General features: G+C 56.6%; 1 protein-coding gene and 1 non-coding gene across 2 annotated transcripts in view; one reads left to right on the top strand and one right to left on the bottom strand.

Moving 5' to 3' along the window:
• Nucleotides 1–7,835: 7,835 nt before the first annotated feature.
• LOC115803712 (U6 spliceosomal RNA) lies at nt 7,836–7,944 on the bottom strand. The gene has a single exon (XR_004024484.1). It is a non-coding gene; the product is annotated as a U6 spliceosomal RNA (small nuclear RNA).
• Nucleotides 7,945–18,987: 11,043 nt separating this feature from the next.
• PGBD5 (piggyBac transposable element derived 5) overlaps nt 18,988–26,221 on the top strand; it is a 36,056-nt gene continuing 28,822 nt past the window's right edge. Inside the window, exons 1-2 of the mRNA XM_022553097.2 lie at nt 18,988–19,550; nt 24,975–25,109. Coding sequence (XP_022408805.2) covers nt 18,990–19,550; nt 24,975–25,109 — 696 coding nt within the window. The 5' untranslated portion in view covers nt 18,988–18,989. The remainder of the gene's footprint in view (nt 19,551–24,974; nt 25,110–26,221) is intronic.

Raw genomic sequence — 26,221 nt, 5'->3', positions numbered from 1 at the left:
TCAGGAAGGCGCCCTGTGCTGCATTTCTGCCTGTGCAGGGGACACACGGGGGCTGTGAATGGGGGCTTCTTGAACAACCAGAGGTGACCCCGCGTCGAAACCTACAGGGCTGAGGAGCTTCCCCGTGACAGGCTCTGGGCTCACAGGACGCACTGGGCAGGGCTGAGAATCCAGAGGAAGAAGTGGTTGTTGTTGTTTTTTTTTTTTTTAATTTGAAGACAATAAGAAACGTTTCACGGAGGGTCGGTGACCTGTCCTCTGCAGGCAGTGCGGCCCGCGGCATTTCACGTAGGGCTGCGAGGTGGTGGTGGGGGGGGTCACGCCAGCAGAGGCGTGATGGCAGGCTGGGGGAGGAGCTGCGAGAAGGCTGGGCAGCTGTGGCCTGAGGGGCTGCGCAGGGGCCTGGGGGAGACGTCGTTCAGCGTGTGTAGCTGCACGGCCTGCCTTGGGAGAGGCAGGGGGTGGACGGAGGGCTCCGGTGGCCCAAACGACCGTCCCGGGGCAGGTAGGGGGCGGGGAGGGGAGGAGCCGGGGTCGGGCAGGTTGGGTCGCGGGCGCACGTGGAGCTGCCAGCTTGGAGCGTAGCCGCCGGGGTGAGCGCGGGAGGCCGTGCGGCGTGGGCTGCGGTCTGTGGACGCGCGCCCACTGGTCCTCGGGCGGCCTTACTGTCTCGTGCGGATATCACAGCAGGACCTTGGGCTGTCTCCTTGGGTTGTCTCTCTTGTCTTCATCCACAAAGGAGAATAAAATCGGCCCCCGTCTCGGGGATGACGGAGGAGATGGGCCGCCTGCGGGCCTCGTTCCGCACGGACATCGTGGTCTTGGGGGCGGTGGCCGCGCTGAGATCCGGCGGCTGCGGGGAAGCCTCGTGCTCAGGGCGGAGCTTGACGGGGACGTTTGCCCCCCGGGGTTTGTAGAGCAGGCGAGGAGCAGGGCAGTGTTCCAAGGGAGGTTAAGAGAGAAGCAGCATCTTCCTGCGGAGAACGGCACAGCCTCAGGAGATACCCTGGCTCCCTGCGGGCCCCCCGTGCCGTTTCTTCCCCGACTCTGAAGCATGCTTTGGGGACGTAGGGGAGCAGATCTGAACGAGCCGCACGACTCCAGGTGACTGGGAGGGTTTTCAATGTCGAGAGAGAGGGAATGGCAGGTATGGCCATGGGGTGGGGGACCCTGTTTTGCCCCCATTGCAGACAGCATCAACTTGACAGCATGTCTCATGAGTGAAAGGACCACCAGAGGACCCTTTTTTTAATAATCCCTGCACAGGAGATGATGTGATTCCTTAGTGCTGTATTAGATCCTGGCCCTACCGAGAGGCAGTGGAAAGTAGGAATATCGCTTCGTGCGTGGTGGCTTAAAATCATAGTCAGAAACCCGTGTGCCAAAACAAGGTGTCCCCAACATAACTTCCGTTGCCCTTGATCCCCAAAAGCGAAAGTGCTCTCGTTACCCTGTGATGTGCTCTCCTGATGGGTTCCTGTCCTTAGACTTGGGATGGACACCCACAATGGGACCTTGATGAGGAATCTGCATTTTTTTATCTTCAGTCTCTGGCTGTAGCATCCCTCCTCCTCAGACTCCGATCAAGCCGGGGGTGCGTCCTCATTTGGCCTCACTGGTCTTTAGGAAAGAGGCTTGAGTCTCATCATCATGTCAGTGTCGAGAGGCACATGCCCCGTGGCAGCGCTTGGCAGGCAGCATTAATAGCAGTAGCTGGTGCTGTTTCCAGTTTTAGTGTGTACCAGCTGCTGCGCTGTGCTTTCTGTGCAGTGTTTAATTTTATCCTCGTGGTTACTCTTGGGGGCAGATACTCCAATCATCCCCATTTTACAGACGGGGAAACCGAGGCTCTGTTGGGTTATGTGCCCTGCCCAAGGCTCTGTTTGATGGTCAGCTCTGCCTGACTGCAGCCCCCGTGCTCTATTCGTGCAGAGCATCCTCGGAGACTTTGCAGGGCCAGGAGCAGCAGCTGGTCAGCTCGGTGCTCGGCCAGGGTCTGCGGTCGAGAGATCCACTCCCAGGCAGAGCTGCCCTGGCGAGACCCTTCCATCTCTGGAAACCGGGTCATCCTCCTTGCGTTGCTGGCGTCATCAGCACCACAGCTGCTTCTCCTCCCATGCCTGGCACCGTCGGCGGCAGCATTTCACACCGATTGCCATTGCTTCTCCACTTCTGCAGTCACCACTCGCCTCTCCGATTCCACAAGCCCCCGCGGCACACAGCTTTAGCGTCCAGACTGAGTTGTCTGCAGGACTTTGGTCCCTCTCTGCTGTGGGAGATGAGCTTCACCCCCTTTATCTCAAGGAATTTGCTTCACAGGGATCCACACTCAGCACCTTGCACCTGCGCGCTTAGGCTCTCCTCCCGCGGCAGGGGGCTGTGTGCACCTGTGATTAGGAAGGGGCTGGTCTGGCCCGGGAGGACTGACCTCATGCCAAAGGCAGGGCAGTTCCTCACCTCCCTTCTAAGATTTCCCTGGGAGAAGGGCCCTCTCTGTAGGAGCAGGCCCTTCCCCACTGGCTGCTGTGCACGGAGCACGTGGGCTGCACCAGGCACTGCGCTCAGAACTGTTCGGATACCGTCTTGATGGCCCTGTGAGGGAGAGGGGATGTCCCCTTCTTCCAGCAGGAGCAGTAGCAATGAAGTCAGAGCCTGCTTCTTTTTTTTCTGGGGGATAACAGCTTTTTTGAGATATAATTTACATACCATACAGTTCACCCATTTCCAGTATACAATTCAGTGGTTTTTAGGACGGCCGCAAATACGCGCAGCCATCGTCACAGCTTTAGAACATCATCATCTCAAGGAGAAACGCCTTATCTGTCAGCTGTCACTCCCCTACCCCTGCATACTCCTTGCCTCCACTTTCCAAGGAGCCAATAATCAACGTTCTGTCTCTGGAGATTTCGTAGGGCCTGCTTCTTGGCTGTGGACAGCAATTATGTTTTTGAAAGAGCTGGAAAGAACCTTAGGTGGTCTCAGTCCAACCCCTTTATTCTGCAGACGAATATTTGCCTGGCATCAGGCTGCTCGTGGGCGGTGCAGCTGGCCGGGGGCCCATCCATCTCCACGTGCTGCCCCGCCCCTGCTCTGCCCCCTAGTGTCGGAGCTCTCCCGTGATGCCCGCCCCAGCCAGCAGGCAGCAGGCCCCAGCCCTGCAGTGTGTGCCAAAAGTAGTCCTTGGGGTTAGAATAAGAATTCTCAGTAACGGTGACGTGAACAGACCATTGAACGATGACAGTGACGGCCCTGGGGCCGCTCTGCAGAGCGCAGGGGCCGCCAGAGGGGAAACCAGGGCCCGGGCCCTCAGTTTGCCCACTTGTAAATAGAACTGCTGTTTGGATGATCGTTATATTTTCTGTAGTCACCCAGGACCTCAAAGTGTAAGAACCCTGGCCAGTGGATGGAGCAGGTCAGGCGGGCTGAGTCCAGGAAAGTAAGGCCAGTAGACGCTCAGGCCAGCTCCAGGTTTGGTGAGAGGTAGGGAGCTGCCTGCCTCCTGGGTGGCTTGGGATTCTCGCCTTAGCGAAGAATAAATAATAAAAGAATAATAGGGCTTCCCTGGTGGCGCAGTGGTTGAGAATCCGCCTACAGATGCAGGGGACACGGGTTCGAGCCCCGGTCCGGGAAGATCCCACATGCTGTGGAGCAACTAAGCCCGTGCGCCGCAACTACTGAGCCTGCGCTCTAGAGCCCGTGAGCCACAACTACTGAGCCCACATGCCATAACTACTGAAGCCCGCGCGCCTAGAGCCCATGCTCCACAACAAGAGAAGCCACCGCAATGAGAAGCCCGCGCACCGCAACTAAGAGTAGCCCCTGCTGGCCGCAACTAGAGAAGGCCCGTGTGCAGCAAGGAAGACCCAACGCAGCCAAAAATAAATAAATAAAAATAAATAAATTTATATAAAAAAAAAGAATAATAAAACTACGCAAAGCTTCTCCTCTGTAAAGTGTTCCTTTGGAACGATGCCTCCTTAGAAGGGAAGGAGTCTGTACAGCTTGGCCATCCCACGGCCCTCTGCCCATGCTCTGCTCTCCATTGATTCCATGTCACATCAAGAGACTGCGGCTCGACCATGAAAATAATAACAACAGCAAGAGGAGGAGTGACCCATGGTTCCTGAGTGCATCCTGATAAGTGCTAACTCATTTAATCCTCACAACAGCTCAGTGAGGTAGGTGGCCTGAGGCCCACAGAGGAGGCATCACGTTCAAGGTCACACAGCTAACAAGTGGCAGATTCACCCCTGCGCTGCTTGTGCCGGAAGCTTCACTCTCAACCCCCCATGGCCGTGGGAGGATGAAAAAGAAGTCTCATGTAGAAGCACCCACGATGGCTTCTGACACTGGTGCCTGTTTAGAAAAGGGAAGAGAGATGCCCTCTCGCTTAGGTCTGCTCACATCCTCCTGGATGTTTTGCTGTTTCGTTGTGAGGTTCTTTGTCTCTCTCTCTCTCTCTCTCTCTCTATATATATTTTTTTCTATTTTGCGGTACGCGGGCCTCTCACTGTTGTGGCCTCTCCCGTTGCGGAGCACAGGCTCCGGACGCGCAGGCTCAGTGGCCACGGCTCATGGGCCCAGCCGCTCCGCGGCATGTGGGATCTTCCCGGACCGGGGTACGAACCCGTGTCCCCTGCATCGGCAGGCAGACTCTCAACCACTGCGCCACCAGGGAAGCCCTTGTCTGTATTTAAAAAACACAAACAGGAAGGGAAAGCTCAGCTGAAAACTCAAAGCCCAGCCCGACCGGCCATCTCTCTCACATGTAAGGGGTTGCGAGGATGGAGAGTTTTTCTCCTTAGTGCATCTCCGGCGTCCAGCGTGGAAATGTCAACCTGGAAACCTGCTTTCTGATTTGGGGAGCAGCGCACAGCTGATTGGAAGACAAGAGTCTGGGGTGCGGAGCTTCCCCGCCTCTCCCCTCATTGCTACACCCCCCTCCTGCTGGGGCGCTTGCGTTTGCATTTTGCCAACATCTGCTCAGGCTGCCTTTTCTTCCCCAAGTCTTGACAAACAACACCCTTGGTTACAAAGAGGAGTATCTGTAACCAGTGGCAAGCACAAGCAAGTGTTTGACTACCGTGTTAACTTTTGAGGGATTCTTATATTTTTTCCAGCCTCATAAAAAATTTACCCTCTGAGGTCTGGACTGCATTCAGTCTCCATAAGTTGGGTGTTTTGGCTTGTCTGCTCGCTTATTCCTTCTTAGAAACTTAGGTCGGGGAGGTGGAATCCCAAAGAGGAAAAAGGGGCTGGAAGTCTTTGGAAGCCTCTGAAGAGCTCTCGCCCCAGGGCCCTCTGCCCCTCGCCGCCCAGTGGGAGTGCTGTAGGCAGTGAGCTGGAGCCTGGGGGCCGTGGGCTCTAGAAGTGGGGCCTGGGGCTCGACTTCTCTCCTGCTCATGTGGCTTCCTGTCTAAGGAGTAGAAGTTGGTGCTCGAGGCAGATAGGCCGTGATGCACAGAATATCACTGTAGAAAGGATTCTAGAAACCCCCTAATCCCACTCTAGCTTTACAAGTGAAACCAACCCTTTGCCTTGAAAGGCAGGGTAGAAGGACACCAGGACCTCAAGTGCCCAGTCTTTAAAATGTCATTTGCTGTTCTTTTTCTAATTTTAAAGGCCATATATTTAATTATATCCATTAGTCCCAGAAATCACATTCAGAAAAGTATGAAAAATGGAAATCGCTTATAATGGCGGCCCTGCCCCTGGCCACCTGCCCTCACAGCAAGCATTGCTTGTGAGTCAGCACCACCTTCCCCCAGCCCCAGACAGGGCTTCAGAATCCTCCTTAACATGTATACAGGCAGCTGCTAGCTACTGGAATTGACACGAGCTCTGGACAGGGATTGACACCTATGCTGAAGTGGAGGGTGAGGTCCTCTTCTGTTCACTCCTGGGGAGGTGAGCGCCTGTGTATGCGCTGGGTGTCGGGTGGCACCTGCACAGATGGGTTTTGGACACACCCTGGGCGATACGAAGGCTACAAGTCTTAGCCCCACTTTGTGTCATTCTCCATACCTCCTAGCCACTCTGCCACTGCAGTGATTTAGGAAGTTTAAGCCTTTGATGGTCACTAAAGCCTTTATTAAAATGAAAACCCCCGTGGGAAGGGTCATACCTGAAGGTGCTCTCTAATAAGATCCTGGCAGAGCTGCAGAGCTGGAGTCGTGAGGGACAGACGGGGGTGGGAGACGCACCATGGCGAAAGGCCGGGCCGGCAGGAGGCGACAGGAGACCCCAGGCCACCTGCTGCAGGTCATCCTCACCTGGCTGACCGCAGTGAGGCTCTCTGGAGGGGACCTGTGCGTCGTGTATGCTGATTGGCTTCTGGTCATGAACAGGGGTGAGTGGAGTACCAACTTCATCCCCGTCGACATTTAGCCAGCGGAGTCTGTTGCAGAGAGCATCTCTCTAAGGAAGATATGACGTAATCCGAGTTTCTATAGGAGGAGGACAGCCTTTCGGCATCTGCTCCAATTGGAAGGGCTACCGTTGGAAAGGTGCATTCTGTGCTCTTAGCACATACGTGGGGCGAGCTCCTTACCAAATGAGAGGACAACAGGGGGACGGTGGTGGGGAAGACACGTAGGGCATTTGCTAGGTGTGGTTTATAGTGTTCTGGGTCTCCTAACTGCTTTCACTTTTGATTATTCACTCTAGTTTTTTATCTTTATGCATGAAAATGAGGAATCATTGTGTATGTGCTTTGCAATTGGCCTTTCTAGTGTGGAGTCACCCTTAACAGGAAGGAAATCTAAACAACGCAGTAGCTCCAAAAGTGCTGGGTAAACGTGGTCTGGGTGCTGTCTCATCCGCATGGTGTGACGTGTCGGAGGGCGCGCTGAGCTGAGGGCACCCTGCTCTTCCTGGGCTCACAACGTTACAAGTGCAGCTGCCTGTGTGCCGTGGGCCCTTCGCCTGCCTGGAAGACCCGCTCCTCTGTTATGAGACGCTTAGGTGATAGAGATCACTCACCTTGGCTGGGGAGGGCTGCCCCACAATGGGACCTGTTACTGCCTTCCATCCCCCCAGCCCGCGTCCTCGTGCTCGGTGCCCAGGGAGCTGGTGCACCGGCTGGATGGCACTTGGGGCGCTGTGGTGGGAGGCATGCTTCCGTGACGGGGCAGCGGCATGGAGTCAGGAGGCAACTAGGGCTCACGCTTGGGCTCTGACCTTCAACAGTTGGCCCGAGATCTGTGTCTCTTCTTCCTCATCCGTAAAACTTCCTTAGAAATGTGGTGCTAACGTACATGAGTCTCCAGTGCAGCTCTGGGCACATCACCAGCCCTAAATGAAGGTCCCCTCCCCATACCGGACACCTCAAACTTAGGTATGTTGTGGAATTAAAGGATGTACCTCAGAGGCTCCCCTCCTGAAGGAATAATCTGACTACTGTCCAGCTTGAACAGACCTGTTGGGCACGAGACAACTGGCTCTGGGTTTCTGTTCTCAAGTTCTCTGAAGCCGGGCCTCGGTGGCGGTCACCTTTGCGCCTTCTGTTCCTCAAAGACTAAGTCTTTTTTTTTTTTTTGCATTTTTGAGTGTTTTATTTATATCAAATTGGATGAAATGTGTGTATTTCTCAGACAGAAAAGACATGTCGAGGTAGAAATGTACCTTTCAGCTATTCATGGGTACGCAAGTACACTGGGGAGACTGTAAAAGCGCAGATTCTGATTCAGTAGGTCCGGTAGGCCTGAGTTCTATTTTTTTTTGGGGGGGGTGGTTTTGAGTAATTTTTATTTAAAATTTTTATCTCCTTGTATCTTTTTTTTTTTTTTTACTTCTTTATTAGAGTATAATTGCTTTACGATGGTGTGTTAGTTTCTAAAAATATGGAACGCTTCACGAATTTGCGTGTCATCTTTGAGCAGGGGCCACGCTAATCTTCTCTGTATCGTTCCAGTTTTTTAGTATATGTGCTGCCGAAGCGAGCACGACTACGTATTTCTTAAACATCCTTGAATCCTTTAGAATTCAGGCGTCAGCTGGTTGTCTTTCCAGTGGCCAGGGGCTGAGCCCATGGCAGCAGGTGGGCCTTTCAGGCAGAGCGGCCCACGATGCACAGGTGATCGTGTTTCTAGAGCAGGTCTCATCTGGGTAATTTGTCCTACCGATAATTTTCGTACAAACTTCATCCTGAAACTGCATGATTTAAAGCTGAGGAAAAAATAACATTGCCACGAGATGGGCGACAAGAATAGCATTTGTGTTGGAAAACAAACTGCAGTTTAAAACGGCAGACACTTGTCCGAGCTCGTGCTGCCGTGGACAGCCGGGCACTGGTGCCCGGACGTGGGTTTGGTCAGGTGATGGTGGAGCTCCCGGTGAAGGGAGAGGGCTCGGGCCCAGGTTGGGGTCTGCGGGTGCCCAGCCCCACCCAGACCCAGAAGGGGAAAGGAGGTCCTGGTGACACAGCCTTCGCCGAGGGCCGTCGCCTAGGCCGAAGCTGGCGGTCCCGCCAACATGGGCCGTCGAGGGGCAGCTCTGGGCAAACACACGCGAGCCCTTAGCCTCTCTGCTTCACTGCCGCAGAGGCGGCCTTGTGCTTACACGTAGAAACATCAGGGTCATATAGGTCTTTGTTAAGTAAAATAAATGTGATTTATTTCTACTTACTGATAAATATATAAATATCTCCCTGGGCAGCGTTTGTGGAGTTGGGCTCTGGAGTGTGGCCTGAAAGGGGAAAGGCTACCAGCAGGCCAGAGGCTGGAGTCACCCCAGCTCACTCACTGTGACTGTGACCGTCTCTGGTCCTTGTTTCCTGGTGGGAAAGTGAGGCAGACGTGCCATCTGTCTTGGAGGCCACGGGGTGACCAGCGGGACGGGGTCAGCCTCTGCCCACAGTGTCTCCGGGGTCGCCCTCCCGCGTCTGCACCTGCAGCGTCCTGCCCGTCCCCGCCCGGCCTCCACGCCGAGAGCGGGGATCCTGGGCCCGTGCTGCTTGTCCCTCACTTGCCCAGGCTTTTTCTCCCTCCCCCCGCCTCAGGGCCTGGTTCTCCATCCCAGCACCCCTTTCCTTATCTCCTCCGTCTCTCGTCCTGCGTTCTCTCACCCACCAGGGTGTGGGCGGGTGTGCAGGGAATTAGAGGGATCTCATCAGCATCCGGGGACCAAGCGGCGCCTGTGCCTTCATTTGTGCTGAGACAGGGCCAGCACCGGCCGTCTGTCTGTCTGTGGGGCGCCGCGGGGCCCTGGGATAGAAGCTACAGCCCTGTGCTGTTGCAGCTTCTTCCTAACCCCAGCTACTCTGCAGCACCCCCTTGTCCCCAGCACACACAGACACTTGGAGTAAATCCAGAGGGGCTGATGGTGGAAAAGGAGGAGGACGGTGTGTGGGTCTGCAGACCTGGGCTGTGTGGCCTCAAGTGACTGACGAGTCTGTAAGAGGGGGTAATGGATCGCACCAGTGATTCTAAGCCAGGAGAGAGAGAGAGAGAGAGAGAGAGAGAGAGAAAGAGAGAGAGAGAGAGAGAGAGAGTGTGTGTGTGTGTGTGTGTGTGTGTGTCGGGGCGTTGCCCAAGAGAACCAGGGTGGGGGGCTATCACCCATGTCCTGCAGATCCGCCTGCAGAGGGAGTCCAGTGCCACCCACCTCCCCTATCACTGCGTGCACGGACCAGGCGGAGCCCGCTGCCCTCTGGAGAGGGGAGCCTGGGAGCCAGCAGTGCCTGGATTGTAGGGGCCAGCAGAGCACGGACCAGCTGTCCCCACCCACCCCCGCCCATCAGTGATCTAACGGCTGTCATGTCCACATACATCCTTGACCAACTGCTGCTCAGGCCGGGCTGGGCCCCGGAGAGGAGGTCCAGGTTTGACCTTCCGAGGCCCGCTGTCTGGGGGCAGGCTGCCATGTGACCGTTAACTTTCTCATTTGGCTTGGCAAGGGCCGGACCGTTTCCCTGGGGGCCTCGCAGGGCCTCTGGATTCTCCAGACTAATCCTCTCTGGCCTGTGGCTGAGGTGTTCCAGGGCTCGGGACCAGCCTGTGCCACTTGCTTCTGGTTTGTTTGCTTCTTCAGGCTCCCAGCATTTTTTCAGTGCCAAGACAGGATTCCCAAAACGGCGCATTTTCTGTGCGCGGCCCAGCGTGTGTGTCTCTGTAGCCACGTATTTAATCTCATGTGTAGGTAAGCACAAAGGTCCACATCTAGGGTCCTGAGGAATTGAGGCCCGGGTCCCTCACCTCTTTGGATACATACACACACATGCATGCACGCACACACAGGTGCTTGGTAAGGGTCCCAGGCTCCAGGACCTGCCCCTTTGTCTTCTCCCTCCCTCATCGGGTTCCATAACCCTAACCCTCGATGCTTTTGACCTCCTCTGTTTACTGCCCTCAAATCCTAAAGAGCCATTTCCCTTTCACTCCCTCGTTCCCTCATTCATTCATCACTCACCCGACAAGGTATCTGCTGAGCACCTCCCGTGGGCCAGACGGTGTTCTAGGCGGTGAAGATGCAACAGGGAACAGAAGAGACAGAGACCCCCGCCTGTGGACCCTACACGCACCCCTTCTGTTACCCCCTCTCCCGGGAGTCACCGTAAGTGACAAAATCACCCTGACTTCCCCGACGGTATCCTAACAATATCCACGACTTCCTGTTGGCACATCCCCGCCGGCTTTCAGGGAGGGGCCGTTTCACGTCAACAGCACACAGTTCTTTCTGAGGATCTACTTCAGCCACGAGGAGACGTCCCAAGCCCACGTGCGCGCCGGCGGTCGGCTTCCAGCTTTCCCTCCTTTCTGCTGCCTCACAGCCACCTCACGGTCAGAGCTTCATCACGTACGTGGAGGGTCGCAAGCAACCACAAAGCCAGAGGGACCCCCCGTGTGGGGCGTCTGTGCCCTCGTGCGCAGGGGCATCGGGGCGAGGTCCTCCGGCGCGTCTTTCCCCAGGTCAGGTGACCTCGCACGAGTTGTTCCCGTGAGCCTGAGCCTCCACAGCTGCGAGGTGGGCATCCCAGTGCCTCCTTGGTTGACCGTTGCAAGAGGAAAATACTGCCAGTTACACTCCCGCTGTGGTGCTCGATGCCAAGAAGACCCTCCACCAGCGCCTCAGGGTCTTCTGTCCTGTCAAGGGCACCCTTCTAGAAGCCTAGGGTGGTGACATCCTTTTCACTGCTTCTGCCCCGGCGCCTGATGGCGTGGTCCGCGTCTGTCACCTCTCGTGGAGGAGGGACTAGGGTGGTCTGGGGGGTGCGGGTGAGGTTGCCATGCTACCTGGAACTGGCCAGGGCTGGCAGCAAGTTGGGGACCTCAGTGGCCTCAGCTGAGCCCTCATGAACGGGAGGAGGTAGGTCTGGGGAAGGAGCCTGAGGAATAAACAGTGTCCTGGGTGGATGGAAGTTGGGCACAGACCCGATGCGATTGGGGCTGAAGAGCTGCAGTGGGTGTGGTGGCATCAGGGAAGATCTGGGAAGCGATGGGGGACGTTAACTCGGCATCTTGGGTGGCCCATCCTCCCTGGCCACTCTGCACGAACTGGGGCTGGAGGTGGGCAGGCCTTGGACTGCTCGTCACCACCACGTCCCTCCCCCATCAGGTGCTCCCCAAGTGGGAAAATGTCCTTCTGTCCTTTCTGTACCCAAGCAGAGCTTTCAAAATACAGCCTCGTGTGAAAAATAGACACGGTGTCTAAATGAAACACAAAGTGTGGTCGCCAAGCCTGCTGTTCTGTCACAGCCATCTGGTACGCGAGCTCCTGGAAGAGGGACAGGGGCCGGGGATGCGGGGTTCACGGATGCCGTCCGCAGGTGGTGAGGCGCTATTACTGGGCGTCGGGCGTGTGCGACGCACCTTAGGCTCCTGACCTACGTCGCCCCACTTCATCCTCACCCAAACCCTGAATTTCATACAGAATTTCTTCCCTTTACTGACATGGAGATTGCAGATCACGGTGCTGCAGACGGAGCGTTTGTGCCCCCAAATTCATATGCTGAAACCTAACGCCCAGTGTGATGGTGTTGGGAGGTGCTCAGGTCACGAGGGTGGAGCCCTCGTGATGGGATGTGTGCCTTATAAAAGAGACCCAGAGAGCTCCCTGGTCCCCTCCGCATATGGGAACACAGCGAGGAAACAGCCCCCTATGAACCAGAAGGCGGCCGTCACCTCGCCGGACATCGAATCTGCCTGCACTCGATCTGACCCTGCACTTTTGGCCTCCGGAACTGTGACAAGTACATTTCTGTTGTTTGAGCCCCTGCCTGTGGTATTCTGTTGTAGCAGCCCAAACAGACCAAGACAGAGAGGTTAAGCAACGTGCCCAAGGTCCCACGCCTGGCGAGTCATGGGGACCTGGGCCCAGTACGGGCTGTCCTCAACGTGTCTGGACAGCAGCTACTTCAGGATGACGATATGAGACTTTTATGCGATTACTGACATTCCTCGAGATAACTTACATCATCGTCTTGTTGTTTCGTTAGTCTTGGAAGGGAGATGATGCAAGTTACCAATAAGAAGCTGAGACCCAGAGAAACAGCAGCTTCCCGGAGGTTCAGGTAGACGAGAGCCTGGAGCAGGGCAGCTCCTGACCCAGACCCAGACCCAGACCCAGACCCAGCCCTAGACCCAGCCCCAGAGACCCAGCCCCAGCACCAGCCCCAGAGACCCAGACCCAGACCCAGCCCCAGAGACCCAGACCCAGACCCAGAGATCCAGACCCAGACCCAGAGACCCAGCCCCAGACCCAGAGCCAGCCCCAGAGCCAGCCCCAGTCCCAGACCAGACCCAGACCCAGACCCAGCTGTGTGCAGCTCTTCTTCAACCCTTAACACCACCCCACCCCCCAGCACTAAGGGAGAGGGGAAGCTGTGTCTTGGTGCCCAAGTATCTTAGTGGGATGAGCCTGGTCCAGGGCGGGTGGTGGGTTGGGAATGAGCCTGGGGGGAGGGTGGGTGCAGGGGGAGCCTGGTCCAGGCTTTCTCAGTAGCGTGGACTGTTGAAGGCCACAGCACACTGGGCATGGCAGGACTCACAGACTCACAAATTGTCGCAGAATAGCCTTGTTGCCTCCTGGCCTTTGGGCTACTGCCAATAAAGGAGTCAGTTACAGTGACATCTGTCGTTCATGTGACCTCTGCGTCTGCTCTGCGGCGTCATCACCTTGCTACTCACGCTGAGAACCAGATCCGGTCGGAGGGGGAGGAATTCCTGTTCTGTCTGTACAAACATGTCTGACCTGATCTCTCTTCGCGAACGGAGTCCAAAGAATAGTTTGTGCACGTGAGCTCGACTGTAGAGACACCGCTGCTCCAGACAGAGAGGACACGGTCGGGCTGGGGGGTTCCCCGGGCCCAGGGGAGCGGGCACTGCCATCCTTTCTCTCCAGGGCTGTCTTAGCTCAGTGCACGTGGAGATGGGCACGGCCACCTCTGACCAGCAGAGCACTCCCAGGAGACCCCTCGGAGCAGGTTGACTGGGGGTGGAGGAACTCGCGTTGGCTGTCACACAGAAACCTTAACGTTTCGTGTGAAATAGGGCTTTCTTACGTGTGTGTATATGCCTCATACAGTGTTTCTGAAGGTGACACGTCGGGCTCGGGTGCATGTCACCCCTTCTCTGCGTACCTGTGCTTTGCCACATGACGTCTAGTCAAGGTTCTGGATTTAGTGTCTCCATTAGCCCACTAGCCTCTTTCTGTAGGGACTACACGCTGCTATTCTATGGTCTGTTCGCTATGAACGGCACCAACTCAGGTGCCCGGCGCCAAAACTGTTTTCTTTGTGTGGTCAACTGCTTTGCCAACCACTGGGCTGCATCAGCTCGACGAAGACCACACGCACGCACACGCACACACGTGCACAGTTTACTGTTACGTCCCTAACAAGGAAGCTCCACAGCTGATATGTTACGTGACTGATGCCGTTCGTGGGGTTTTCCGGCCAGGTTTCTGCAGGTTTTCTGTGGAGGATGGTTAGCCTTAGATGTTCCTCTGTTGGAAGACACCATTTCGGGGACTGTAGCACTGATCTGAGCTCATTTCCGTATGTTGGTAAGCGTTGCAGATCAGGCCTAAACAGAAGGGGAGCCTTGGTGCTGCCTACAGCCGCCCAGTGACATAGGGCAGGGTATCCCCCTTCCCCCTGCCACACATCCAGGGATGTCGGGAACACAGCCGGGTCTCCTACCCCTGCCTGGAGACCCCTTGATCCGGCTGAATTGCATTTGTTACCTGTCACTTAGCTGTGAGCAAAAGTTACGCAAGGGAAGAGGCTTTAGAGCTCTCCCGTGGCCGCCTGGCTGCATTCTGCAGTGGAGACTTAGACCTCAAGTGTTTGTCAGATAGCTGGCTTGTCCTGCCTATCAGCCCCTGGGGGAAGGATAGAAGGATGCGAGAGACAGGACGATTACGTCCACCGAAGATGAAGACCAGCGGCAGCTGGTAATGAGAACAACGGGTCCGCCTGTCTTCTGCGTTACCCGTTTATGGACTGTTGCCTTAAGGTTTTTCAGTGTCTCCAGTGAGAGGAATATTTTTGTGATGATCCAGGATGTTCCCGTTATATTTTTTAATTAATTTATTAATTTTTTTTGGCCACATTGGGTCTTTGTTGCTGCATGTGGGCTTTCTCCAGTTGCGGCAACGGGGGCTACTCTTCGTTGCGGTGCGTGGGCTTCTCATTGCGGTGGCTTCTCTTGTTACAGAGCATGGGCTCTAGGCGCGGGCTTCAGTAGTTGTGGCACGTGGGCTCAGTAGTTGTGGCACGTGGGCTTAGTTGCTCCGCGGCATGTGGGATCTTCCCGGACCACGGCTCAAACCCGTGTCCCCTGCATTGGCAGGCGGATTCTTAACCCCTGCGCCACCAGGGAAGTCCTCCCGTTATATTTTTATGCCATTTGATTTGGCCTGGAGATAAGTTTTTTTTTAATTTTTAAACCGTTCATTCAAAATACTGCGTTCCTCATATATGTTGCAAAACTGCTGACTATTTGTACCCCAAAGTGCCAGTGTATGCAAAATGCCAATCTCATCTCAAAATGAAAGCTTCAGTCTCTAAAAGGTTACGCTTTCGAAAGCACACAAAGCCAGCCTTTTCTTCCAGACAGGGCAGAGGTGGGGGTCAGTGCCACACGCGGGGTGCCCGCTGCCTCGGGTCTGGGTGGTGCAGTGCGTGGAGGGAAGGGAGCAGCTGGAGAAGCTCCTTGGGGACCGGGACCCACGCCCCAGCGGGCCTCAGGGCGGACTGGCCGGGACCGGCCATTGTCTGACTTCCACTCGCTCTAGGGCGGTTATTACTCCAATCTGATTGATAAGGAAACTGAGGCACAGAGAGGTTATGTGGCCTGCCTAAGGTCATACAGCCAGCAGCTGTGGACAGGGAAGGGGGAAAAAGCATCAGAAGGTGCAGAAGGGCCAGGGGGGGGTTCTGCAGTGGTTCCCCTCAATTCAGGAAGGGAGGGAGGGAGGAAATTAAACCCAACAAGACCCCAAGCCAGCTCACCGAAGCTGGGCACCTGGTAGGTGTCTGTGACGCACCCCTTCCCACATCCTGTCCGTGACCAAGTGTCTCCCACCCAGGGCTCACCTGGCCGCCCCAGCTTGGTGTCCTCAGGGAGGTGCAGCCAGGGGTGTGCCAGCTCTGCCCCGCCCTGCCCACCCACTCAGGCCTCCTGTTACACACAGAAGCTGCTGGCTGACCTGGCCTCTCCACCAGGCATTAGCACGGGGGGCTGCTCTCCAGACAAGAGACCCTGCCTAGGGGGCTCAGCACCGATGCCCCTCCTCCTTGGTGGGCGTGGCTCCTTCCTCCCTGCCACTCACGTTCCATCCACCATCAGCGGGGATGTGTTGAACATACCGTGTACTGGGCTCCGAGGCTGCAGGGTGATACGACGGCCTCGACCTCTGAGGGTGGGGCAGCAGAGGCAGGCCACAGCAAGTGTCAGTCCCTAAGAAAACCACCGTAGGCTGATGAACATAAGCGGGGAGACCCAGTGGGGGCCGAGACTGAGAAGCCCGGCGCTGGTCAGCTTGCAGTTGGGTGGGCAGGAAAGCCTACCGGGGATGCTCAGGGAGTCCAGAGGCCAGGAGGGCTTTGTCCCCGCAGACGGGCCTGCGTGGACGCAGGCCCTGTGGTGGGAAGAGATGCCGGGGCCCAGGCCTGACACCAGCTCCACCTATGAGCCGAGCACCTACCCGGCATGCAGTGTGGCCCAGGACGAGTCTGGGGGTGGGGCATGCAGGGCCCTGAGCCCTGAGCGCTCGGGGAGGAATGTGGCTCTGCTTTAAGTGCAGTGGGCGGTCGTGGGGGCGTTTTCCTTACGCAGCGGGGCACTGTGATCCGGTTTGTGTCTTTAAAATAATTTCCCTGTTGCTGTCAGTTATTTGGGGAGGGGGGATGCCCGTGCGGGAGGCTGCTTTAATCGTCCAGGCAGAGGTGGCGGCCGCGTGGGAGGGCGGGCCGCATGCGCTGGTTGGTGGGCACGGTGTGGCGGTGAGGGTGGCAGGATGTGCCGCAGGGGTGGGCGTGGGCTGCAGGAGGCGCAGGACCCACGGTGGTCCAGGTGTCTGGCCCAGGTAACTGGGGGGCTGGTGGGGAGGAGCAGAGGGTGGGGGGGCGCAGTGGGGGACCTTGGGTTTCGGTCCAGACACCATTAGCTTAAGGTATCAGCCTGTGTGCCAGTCCTGGTACCACCAGAAGTGATCAGTGGATGTGGCCGCTTTTGCATGGAGGCTCCCGGGCTCAGGCCATCCCCACTGCCCCCTCGCCTGTAGTCCATGCCCGTGCCCAGCACACCTGCAGGGGGACCAGGGGAGGAGCCCGAGAAGCACAGGGATGGGCCGTGGCCACCCTTCCCGCTCCGTTGGGTCCCCGCCGGGTCTCAGTGACTTCAGGAGCTGCCCAGACCTCCCCCACTCTGTGGCAGCGAGGATCCCCTGAGGTGTGGTCCGTCGTGCTCATGGTGCTTCACTGGCCCGGCCCCGGTGCCAGCCCAGGTCCCGTGCCCCTCGACGCCTCGAGCCGCTTACCGTCCTCCCAGGGCCTTTGCATGAGATGTTCTCTCTACCGGAAATACTCTGCAACGTCTGCAGCCCCGCGCCACGGGCTGATGACTTTCCACCCATGAAGCCCAGCTCACGTGGCCCCTTCAGGGAGCCTCCCGGACCCTGTCCCCAGGCCCTGGACTCAGGGTCCCTCGTGGGCACAGCCTTCCCCAGCCTGATGTCACCGGGTCACTCTCCATGGCCTGCTCCCCTCACCCCATCGAGAACGTCTGGGGAGGGAATACCGGTCGCACTCCTTTCTGTTCCCAGGGTCACCACGACGTTTTTCACTGAATGGTGGTTCCCTGCCACCCTCGAGTGACCGTCCCCTTTCCAAACAGCACATCTGCTTTTGTAGCCGCTGCTGAGAAGGGGCGTTAGGGTTTCCTCGCATGCGGTGGGCTGGGGAGTCTCTGGGGGATGGAGCTTCACTGAGCGACTGTCGGGGCCCCCCGGTCTGCAGACCTGCTGCCACATCCTGGGTTTGATCCCCTGGAGGCCGAGGGAACCAGGTGGGTGGTGGCGATGGGGCCTTGAAGGAGCGGTGTGATGACACGATGGGGTGGGTGGCGGTGAGGAGGGAGGGGAGGGAGACGGCTGTGTGAGTTTATAAGGGTATCAGCTACTTCCCGGTTTCTTCATTAAGCGGTTGGCCAGGCCCCTGTGTGAATTCATTTTGAAATGGTCTGAGAGGCAAAATGACTTTAAACATAACTTTTGGAAGAGAACATTTCATTCTGCTTACTCAGCATGATGTAGCCATTAAAATGCTGGTTTTCCTCCTTTTTGAAAGCTACCCCTGAATAATTTATGGCTTCACCTACTGCAAGGTTCGCGGAAATAAAATGATTTCAGTCAGGGCGGCCGTGGAGCCGTCTTCCCGGCCTCATTGTCAGGTCAGCCAGGGCCGGTGCCCATGGCACCAGGACCACCTGGAGCCCTTCCAAGAAACGACTGGTGAAAGAGAATATGGTGGCCACTTTGCTCTCTGGGCCTTGGTTTCTTCTTCTGTAAAATGAGGGCAGTTAGAGCATTCTAAAGCCCTCAGCCCGCCGTCAGTGGACTTCTGTGGATAATGTCTCAGTAAAGGTTACCCAGTTGTAGGTACCTCCGTAGGGCCAGGCACTGTGCGCGGTGCATCCCCTGCGTCCCCCGTTCAGCCTGCCCCACACGACAGCCTGGCAAAGCAGCTATTACTGTGCCCACTTTATGAACGGGAGAGATGAAGAAATCTATCCAAGGCCGTGCAGTTAGCGAGCAGTAAATTTAGGGTTGCACGTCCCAGATCTGTCCATCTGTATTTAAGACCTGGGATGCCTCATGTACACTGTCAGTCTTAATTTTGCTGTAGAAAAGTTGTTTTTCAGAGACTGCCTAATTCAGTCGTACAGGAAAGTTGGGGGTGGGCTGGGGGTGAGTTTAAGCTTCCAAAGAACGTGCACAGCTTTTATTAGAAGTCACTATGAGGATGCAGTAGAAGCAAAGCTTGTCCCCTTCAAGTCTCTACGTACTGTTAGCCTGGCTTACATGGAGTTGAAAGCCATGTCTCTTTAAGGATGTGTGTGTGTGTGTGTGTGTGTGTGTGTGTGTGTTTCAAAAGACTGTCCTTGCATTTGTAAAAAACTGTGAGGTTTTCATTGCATTGGTGAAATTATCTAAACAAGACCCTTCAGATTTATTTACTAATAAATTAAGAGTCACCACCCAGACAGTACCTAATAGGTTGCCGTCTCGCTTGAACGGAATCTTTCGGGCCCCGAGTGGTGAAAGGATTCTTATTTCCAAAGTCACCTTAACTTACAAGGAGACGAGAGCCAGAGCGCCACGCCGAGCTCCTCTGTTCCGAATTCGCTGTGTCTCTGGTGGGGGCCCTCCACCCTCCTACCCCGCGGGCCTTTCTCTCCGATGGTGTTTCTGGTCTGCCAGATCTGTGAGGCGGGGCCGAGTGCAGGGCGCAGTGGGGAAGCGGGGCGGCGTGTCCTGTCGGGGGAGGGATGGAGAGCAGGACGCTTCGGGGCGCGTGTTTGGGCTCCTCCCTGGAGGGAGTCGGGAGGGAAGGTGGCGCTCGGGCGGAGGCCTCGAGGGGACCCAGTGGCTGTAGCAGTGGCGCTTGGCCTGCCTGTCCAGGTCCCATCCGGAAGATGCCGCCCAGTGCCAGTGCCGTGGACTTCTTCCAGCTTTTCGTCCCTGACAACGTCCTCAAGAACATGGTGGTGCAGACCAACCTGTACGCCAAGAAGTTCCAGGAGCGGTTCGGGAGCGACGGGGCCTGGGTGGACGTGACGCTGCCGGAGATGAAGGCGTTCCTGGGCTACGTGATCTCCACCAGCACCTCCCACTGCGAGTCCGTCCTCAGCATCTGGAGTGGCGGCTTCTACAGCAACCGCAGCCTTGCCTTGGTCATGAGCCAGGCCCGCTTCGAGAAGATCCTCAAGTACTTCCACGTCGTGGCCTTCCGCTCCAGCCAGACCACACACGGCCTCTACAAGGTCCAGCCCTTCCTGGACTCCCTGCAGAATGGCTTCGACGCCGCCTTCAGGCCTTCCCAAACCCAGGTGAGGCCGCCAGCCAGGGCCGGGCCTTCAGGGGTGGCCGTGGTTTGGGGAAACGGTGGGTGGTGCCCTTGGCACCCTCCCATCCTGCCTTGACCCCGAGGTCACCTCCGGGGTATCCCTGCTCGTCCCCCAGGCCACCAGCCCATCCATCCCCATCCAATCAGAGGGAGCTGATGGAGGAACAGCTCCAACCCACATTCAGCGTTTTGCTCCGAGATGCAGTTTCCCTCCTCTTTTTTTTTTTTTGTGGTACACGGGCCTCTCACTGCTGTGGCCTCTCCCATTGCGGAGCACAGGCTCCGGACGCGCAGGCTCAGCGGCCATGGCTCACGGGCCCAGCCGCTCCGCGGCATGTGGGATCTTCCCGGACCGGGGCACGAACCCGTGTCCCCTGCATCGGCAGGCGGACTCTCAACCACTGCGCCACCAGGGAAGCCCCTCCCTCTCCTTTAATTACACTTTCTTTGTAAATGATGGTTTGCTCAGGGTAATGTTAATTTTCTTGTATCCTCCGAGTACGTGTTCATCTGCTGGTGGTGAAAGGAGGCGAGAGGCCTTCTAGGGGGTGAAGGGAACGAACCTGGGGTTGCAGCCGTCCTCAGGCCGTCGGAGTGGCTCAGGTGCTGAGGTCCCCTGTCCCGCATGGAGAGCTGGGTGCCTTTGGACTGGAGGTGACAGAGCCCCGGCCCTGACTGTTACGGCCCCTCACCTTCCTCGCTTCCTAAATGGAGGCTGTGTGTGCTCTCAGCTCCTGAGCCCCGGCCTCTGGTTGGCTGAGGCAATCACATTTGGCTGTGGTGAAACAGTCTCAGAATCGTCCTCAAAGTTGCTCTGCGGGTCGGGAAACTGAGGAGGTGGCTCTTTCTAGAAATTTCTCTAAGGAAAACATCAGGAGGTTCTTGGCCCACGTGAGCCCAGTTCCTTTTGACCTGTTCCATACGGAGACAAAATCTTACTTCTCTTTTATTTGTACATTTAAAGACCCACCCACCCAACTACTTTTCCTTGTGCTTTTCCTTAAAGGCCTTCATCACGAGCCTCAAGTTCTTTTCGCTGTTCTCTTTGAGATCCTCTCCTAATTCCCTGTCTCACCTTCTCCGCACAGCTGGAAAGCACAGGGCTTCTGTGGGGAAGATAATGTCCTGTGTCAGGTCCGCGGTCCCTGCACGGTTCTCCTGCCTCTGCTCTGCTGTCCTGTGAATGTGCCGGCTCATGAGGGTCTCCAGGTGTCTGTGATGCGCCTTCTGACTCCTGGGAGGTGTTCCCTCCTCTCTGCCTTTGCAGGTTTCCCATCTCCAGGACCCCGTGTGACTCCAGGCTTCCCGAATCCCCCGACTGTTGATAGGGCAACGAATGCCGTTTTGTCTTGTCACTCACCTTCCTTCTTACCAGGAGGTGGGGTCTTTGGGGACACACGCCCTGCCTTATAACAGGCCCTGCAGGACCAAGTTCAGGGCTGGGCGTGGTTTTTTTGTGTGTGTCACTGAATATTTGCTTGGTTGAAAATGAGCCAGACCAGAGACACATTGGCTGGGATGCAAGGGGAAAAAAAACAATATTCTGGCCATCCTTGGCATCAAACATTTGAAGAGCTGCTGGAGGGCTGTGAGCTCACTAGGACTAAGCATTTTCCCAGAGTCAAGCAAGCAACTCCATGGATGATTGATATATAACAGCCTAAAGATAAGGCTGCCCAGGGTCCTTCCGGCCCCTAGACGAGCTGTACCCGTGATTACACCCATGTCTGTGTGCGCCTGCCGTGTGCCGGCCCCGGGCGGTCTGATCCCTCTGGAACTGCAGCATCAGACACCTGAGACCTGCGTCCCGGGCGATCGCCATGCTGTGTGTGTGTCCCCAGGGTCCGTTTAGCCGGTGGGCACACTGCAACACCCACTAGCAAATTCTGAGCTGTGTGGGCTCACCCCTTCCCAACCCCAGACATGGGTGCCGTGAGGGGGGCAGGTGTCTGGGGCGGCAGCTCTGCCCTCCTGTGTCGTACGGCTCAGATGGGTACGAGGGGAGACCCTCGAGAGACGGTCACTTTATTCTTGCCGCCCACATCTTTTCTTTGCGTCCAGTTGATGAGACTGAGAAAAGAGGGGCTGACGTGAGATTTAGTCTGGGGAAGGGCTTTCAGCTCTCTGCTCACGTTGGGTTTTTTTGTTCCCCCCACTTTGCTTTTTCTTTTTAAAATTTTACTTTGTATTTAATTTTTATTTTTACCTTTGTATTTGCAAACTTATGTGCTCTTGTCGCTACCATTTTCCATCCCGTGCTCTATATGTTGGTCAGGATCCCAGCAGGAAACAAATGCTATGTTCCAGAAGGGCAGTTGCAGAGAATTGGAAGCAGGGACTGTGGACAGTCAGGGTTTAGGGGCATCACCAGGGTGGCGAACACCTGGGCTGGCAGCAGCGGGAAGCCGCCGTGAGCCTGTGGCGATGGCGTGGGCAGGCAGGCAGGGCTCGCATCTCTTGTTCATCCCTCCCTCGTGGCCACACAAGCCAGGTGCTGGGGGCAGGGACCTGGGGTGTGCGGTTTATAAGAGGTTGGCCACCAGGACACAGCGCAGGGTAGGAAGATGGAAAGGGGGTCTGGGGGGCAAACAGTACCCGGTAGAGTCCACCCACCAGACAGGAACATGAGGCAGAGGGGAAGTCCGAGTCCCTGGGATTGGCTTTCCAGTGCGCTGGTAATCACCTGGAATTTCCTCTTCCTCCCGACTCTGGGCCCCATTGAGCCAGCTCTGCGTGAGGAGGGCCAGCCAAAGGACGTGAGACCAGAAAGTGCAGCGTGGATTGGAGCATGCTCGGGCCTTCCTGTGGGCTGGCGGTCCCGCCAACGTGGGCCGTCGAGCGGCGGCTCTGGTCACCCACGCGCACGCCCTTAGCCCCTCTGCCTCGCTGCCGCAGAGGCTGCCTCGTTCTTACACGTAGAAACATCAGGGTCATATATGTCTTCGTTAAGTAAAATAAAGGAAACCCTCAAGGTTTCCTGGCTTTCCAGCTTCTCCTTTTCTGAAGTCCCTGTTGGCTCTGGAACATTCCATTCAAGGAGAAGGCGTGTTTTCAAGTTGCAGTCCTCCACCCCGAGGCCTCAGGGCTCCATTGACCGGTCTTCACTCTGCCCGTTGAGACCAGTGGGAACAGTCCCCGTCCCATCCCCCAGCAGACTGCGCTCCAGGCTCCGGGGAACAGCTCTGCATCGCCGCCACGCACACACCGCACCTGGGCACACGACACACAGCACCCTCTGCCCTGCAGTCTCTGGAGCCTTTTAATTCCAGCAAATGTGACCCTTTGGGATGAGCTTACAGAGTCTCCAGACTCGATCAGTAACCCCAGCAGTGGGGTGCGCCCAGGCACGAGTGTTTATACACAGCTACCAAATGGGGAGATGCTGCATCTCCTCAAGCCCGGGGGCAGATTAGTTAAAGGAGGGTTGGGGGAGGGATTGCGGAAGTCAATACATGGCTGCCGTGTCTCCCCTGCATAACCACTGCCCCCCCAGCCTGAGCTCGTCATACCCGGGAGGGACTCAGAACACACAGCTGGGCGACAGCAGTGCTGGCCGACGACAGCCTGGCAGAGGAGGGGGCAGTTTTCTGAGCTCTGGAGAGCGCCCTACCCCGTGCTGCGCTCAGCTGTGACCCGTTCCACATGCCTGTAATGAGGGTAGAAAAGAGGAGAAGCCATGGAAGGCCAGGCGTTCCTGCTGGCTCTTTTGCTTTGGTGATTAAATAGAAACTTGAACGGGATTCTGTGATAAGTGCAGGTGGAGTAGAGGACGTTGGCTTTCTGGAGAGCAGAGAGAGGGCCGCATCTTCCTCACTCCCTACTCCACCCGCCCGCCCCTCCATGTGTGGGACGTGGCCATCCTGCTACAGTGGTTCCACATGGGCTTTGAAGGTTTGGGGAGCCGCACGGAACCGGGCATGAGGTCAGCCTCTCCAGCCTCCCCTTCGTGAGCTCAAGGCAGGGGAGGCCGGGCTTAATGCCCCCCGCTTCCAGCAACAGAACCCTGGAGGGGCTGGTATGCACACCTAAGACCCAACACTGCAGGGCCGTTATTTCTTAAGTGGAATTCGAGGTAACATTGATAGGAGAGTGGAAGGCCACTGTCCATCTCACGCTCGGTCAGTGTTATCCCCTGTTCTGCCCTCGCCAGGCCACTTTCTGACATCACCTGGGAGCTCGCTGGGAATGCAGAAACTCAGGCCCTGCCCCAAGCTTTCCGAAACAGAACCCACATTTCATAAGATTCCCAGGTGACTAGTTTGTTCATTCAAGCTGAAAGGCCCTGATGGAGAGCGGGCATTGGCACGCTTTTTCTGTCAGTGGCCAGATATTAGACTTTGGGGGCCGTGTGGTCTGTGTTGGGACCTTGTAGCCCAAAAGCAGCCACTGACAGCACGTCAGTGAGGGGCACGGCGGGTTCTGGGAAAACTTCATTTAGAGCGGGCAGTGGGCCAGCCCCTGATCTGGAGTTTTGTGGAGAGTTCTTGGAATCATAGTACTTCCAGCATTCTTCATTTCAGTGAACCACACGTGTACGTACCAGTCCGTAAGGAAGCTTGAAGTTGGATTGGAAGGGAAGTGTAGCAGCTTCCTAAAATTTACCCAGAAGTCCCCCCAAAAGCTTTAGCTTGAAGAAACAAAACTTGGGGAACCCCTGGAACCTGTTTTTATGCCATTTCCTTTTACTTTATTGTCTTGTCATTGAAAAAGTCCTGTCACCGTGCCATCTAGAAGTGGAAATAGGTGAAGTAAGTTTAAAAATTGCCTGGGGAGTCCCACGTCAGAAAGGACGTGATGACCCAGAGGAGAGCGAGAGGCTCGGTCGTGGCAATGAGGGAACTGGGTCATTTCAGGAAGAGTTTTTAAAAAGAGAATGTTTAGCCTGGGAAAAAGAAGGTCACGGGCCAGCATGAGAGCTGTCCGGAAAACCTAAAGAACCTAAAGAATCGTGTGGAGTTGGGTCGGTAGGTTTAGGTTAGATGTAGGTCACCTTTGCCTCAGTGAACGGTTGGAGCGTCCATCAGTGGAAAGGTCTTCCTTGAAAGGAAGTGGGTGTCCCCACCAGGCATGTCCAGCTGGAAGTCAGGACCCCTGCTGGAGGTCCCTCTCCCAAGTGAGAGTTTGGACTGAGGACCTTGGGCCAGTAATAATAACTGTCATGATGATTTCCATTTACTAAATACCTGCTAAGTGCCAGTTTCTCATTTAATCCTCCCCCAAACACTGGTATAGACAAATGAGGAGACTCGAGGAGACTCAAGGGGACTCAGGATCAGAGAGGTAAAGTAACTTGGCCAAGGTCACACAGCTGGTCAAAGGCAGAGACTAGATTTGAGCCCAGACCTGAAGACCCACCCTGCGCTCACGCTGCCTTCCATGAGAATCTCTGCTTTTTCTTTCCCGGCAGGTGCTACACGAACCCCTGATTGATGAGGACCCTGTGTTCATTGCCACGTGCACAGAGCGGGAGCTGCGGAAGAGGAAAAAGCGGAAATTCAGCCTCTGGGTCCGGCAGTGCTCTTCCACTGGCTTCATCGTCCAGGTGAGCCCCGGGCCGGCCCTGGAGGCCGAGGGAGGATTTGGTGACCGGTGAACTTGCCCACTTGCCCTTTTCACCGCACCTCACTAGATGCTGTAGCTTAGGCGGGGCTGCGCTGCTCTCTCCCTCGCTGGGGCACGGGGCTAGCTGGCGCTGTCCGCTGCACGTTCTTCCTGCCCACTCCGGCCCCTGCGGTTAAACAACAGCCGTAAACACCGATCAGGGCTCAGGCCCTTACAGTGTCAGCCAGAGGCTTCACCAGAATGCTGGGCACAGAGGTCGCTGCCATGGCTCTCGAGAGCGCGCCGTGTGACGCCCCAGAAACACCCCCCAGACCCCGCCGGGGCTCTGTCCTAAGGACACCTTCTTCAGAGGCCTGCAACGGCATCAGGAGCCCGGCCCTCTGAGCCTGCCTTGCTGCCTGCTCCCTGGCTCTGCCCTGCAGAGGTGGCCGAGCTCTGCTGCGGGAACAGTATCAGACGCCGCCGAGCTGCCGGAGCGGCAGGGTGCGGGGCGCACGGAAGGAAGAGATGGGGCTGGCGAAGCGGACCCCGGCTGGGCTGGTTCCTCCCGCCCTGCCGCTTCAGGCCACTCAGCGGCCCTCACTGCCCTGCCCGGCTGCAGCCCCAGGCCCAAGGTGCAGGGGCTTTGCACCCCCCTCCCCCTGCCAGGGAAGGATTCGTAGGGAGGTTCAGCTGAGCATCTCCGTGCCGCATGTGCTCGAGCCGCGGCAAGGAAGGTGCATGTGCCCCAAGCAGCAGCCCGCCCTGCCCCACAGGCCGGGGGGCTTCAGGTCGGGCTGGGCCCAGGCTCTCCAGCTGGGCTCATGCACAGGCTTCAGGCTGTTGCTAGACAGACCCACCCCAGAGCGGGAAACACTCTGGACGTACAGCCTGGGCCCTCCCTCCCCACACAACCCCTGCCATCGCTATAGTATCTTGTGCAGTGACACTGCCCTGGGGACAGGGGAGCCCGTTTCACTGTATATATATGACATTCAGTCATTCTTTGAATAAATACTTAACTGCTGAGTGCTGTGGCCTGCAGCATCGTGCCAGGCACCAGGGTACAAAGTCATGGCTCTGCCTTCCCAAGGTTCTGCCTGTGCGGGTTTT

Source organism: Delphinapterus leucas, chromosome 16, assembly GCF_059928025.1.
Source record: "Delphinapterus leucas isolate spDelLeu-1000000601 "Yukka" chromosome 16, BTC_Dleu_Yukka2, whole genome shotgun sequence".
Classification (NCBI taxonomy): domain Eukaryota; kingdom Metazoa; phylum Chordata; class Mammalia; order Artiodactyla; family Monodontidae; genus Delphinapterus; species Delphinapterus leucas.
Note: the sequence above shows the minus strand (reverse complement) of the source record. Positions and strands in the feature narration are given on the sequence as shown.